The sequence below is a fragment of the Phaethon lepturus genome, unplaced genomic scaffold, assembly GCF_000687285.1.
Source record: "Phaethon lepturus isolate BGI_N335 unplaced genomic scaffold, ASM68728v1 scaffold15378, whole genome shotgun sequence".
NCBI lineage: Eukaryota > Metazoa > Chordata > Aves > Phaethontiformes > Phaethontidae > Phaethon > Phaethon lepturus.
This window is the reverse complement of record NW_010557074.1, coordinates 1-1488: the sequence shown is the minus strand read 5'-3', so window position 1 is coordinate 1488 and position 1488 is coordinate 1. Positions and strand designations below refer to the sequence as shown.

General features: G+C 37.1%; 1 protein-coding gene across 1 annotated transcript in view; it reads left to right on the top strand.

The window, feature by feature from the left end:
* The window catches only part of LOC104625131 (prestin-like), a gene marked incomplete at its 3' end in the record, with an annotated part of 15354 nt that extends 14151 nt beyond the window's left edge, over positions 1–1203 (top strand). The window contains exons 11-12 of the mRNA XM_010292678.1: positions 227–322; positions 1097–1203. Of these exons, the coding sequence (XP_010290980.1) occupies positions 227–322; positions 1097–1203 (203 nt within the window). The remainder of the gene's footprint in view (positions 1–226; positions 323–1096) is intronic.
* Positions 1204–1488: the final 285 nt, after the last annotated feature.

Here is a 1488-nt window from a genome sequence, read left to right as displayed (position 1 = left end):
TAAATCAAACTGTACTGACTCTGGCTTGCCATTTCTGCAGCTGCAGTAAAAGCATATCTCCACTAAACTACTTGAAAAGTATTTGTTTTTAAATGGAACACCTGTTCGGTAGACTTATATCAGTTTTTCAAAGCACAGAAATACAGTTATATGTGGTGCTTTGATGTTCTTATTTGGCATTGGGTTTACTTTGCTTCTTAAAATTGCATTTGTGTAATATTCCTAGACAGTGCTAGCTGCAATTGTCATGGTCAACCTGAAAGGAATGTTTAAACAGTTTGGAGATGTTGCACACTTCTGGAGAACCAGTAAGATTGAGCTGGTGAGTAATGCACAGCCTGTATTTTACTGTATTAAATTTGTTGCTCCTCTTCTTCCTAACCCCCAAAACAGGGTATGAACTTATGAAGAAGTTATAAATTGGTGTTGTATTGCAGATGAACATAAGATATGGAGCTGTAAGTACCCTAGGAGAATGATCTGTTGCAGACAAGAATGTTTTTGTTGTTGTTCAACAACCTTTAACTCAGGTCAGAAGTAGTTTGGTTGCAGTAAAAGCAAAGCGTTTGCAGTGTTGCTATAGGAACTGCACTGAAGGCTGTGGGAATGTCTGAGAAGAATTTGAAGAAGCAGAGTTACAAAGAAAACTACTTGAAGGCCATCTTTTAAGACAAACCAAAAACTTTGCTGGAGTGGGCCAGAACTTGACAGTGTATTGGAGGGAACATTTTGGTAGCATTTTTCTCCTGGATTAACTGGTTGATGGAAGTTAAGTCAGAACTACTTGCAGGCCTTGAATATTTTTTTTATCCTAAGGTATTTGGAGTCTGATGGTAACACAGGATTCCTTGGAGAACAGGACTTAAGGCATTAATTAATTAATATGTGACAGTTTGTCAGATGTTAGGTTAGTGTGCCTTGAGCTTTTATACCCTTCTGAAAGGTTAAGGCAATTACAGTCTGCTATCATGATGGATTACATTACAGCCTGTTCCTGAACGGAAGTGATACATAGGTTTTGAGGTGGAATTATGCTATTGTTTTTACTGTTAACAGAAAAAGATGCATAATAATTCAGACCTTTTCTTTGTTTTAGGCCATCTGGGTGGTAGCTTTTGTGGCTTCTCTTTTCCTGGGACTAGACTATGGTTTGCTTACTGCAGTAGCGTTTGCAATGATAACCGTTATTTACAGAACACAAAGGTCAGATTTCTTCTTTATCAAAATTAGTGTTTGCTGATCTTCTCTGTGGTGTTGTTTGTTTAATGGGTGCAAATAAGCAGAAGACCTTTCCATCCTCTTCAACAGCATGCAGTATAGAATCCGCTTCATAATATAGCTCATGCCCTGGGGCTCTAATGCAGGGTTCACATTTTATTTTTCTGAGAACAAAATTTCTAGAGAGCATGAACTTGCAATTTCAATAAAAAACAGAAGATTTTTGATTTCTTATATTGGTTAATATTGCTTACTTTTTTTAATGCCTAG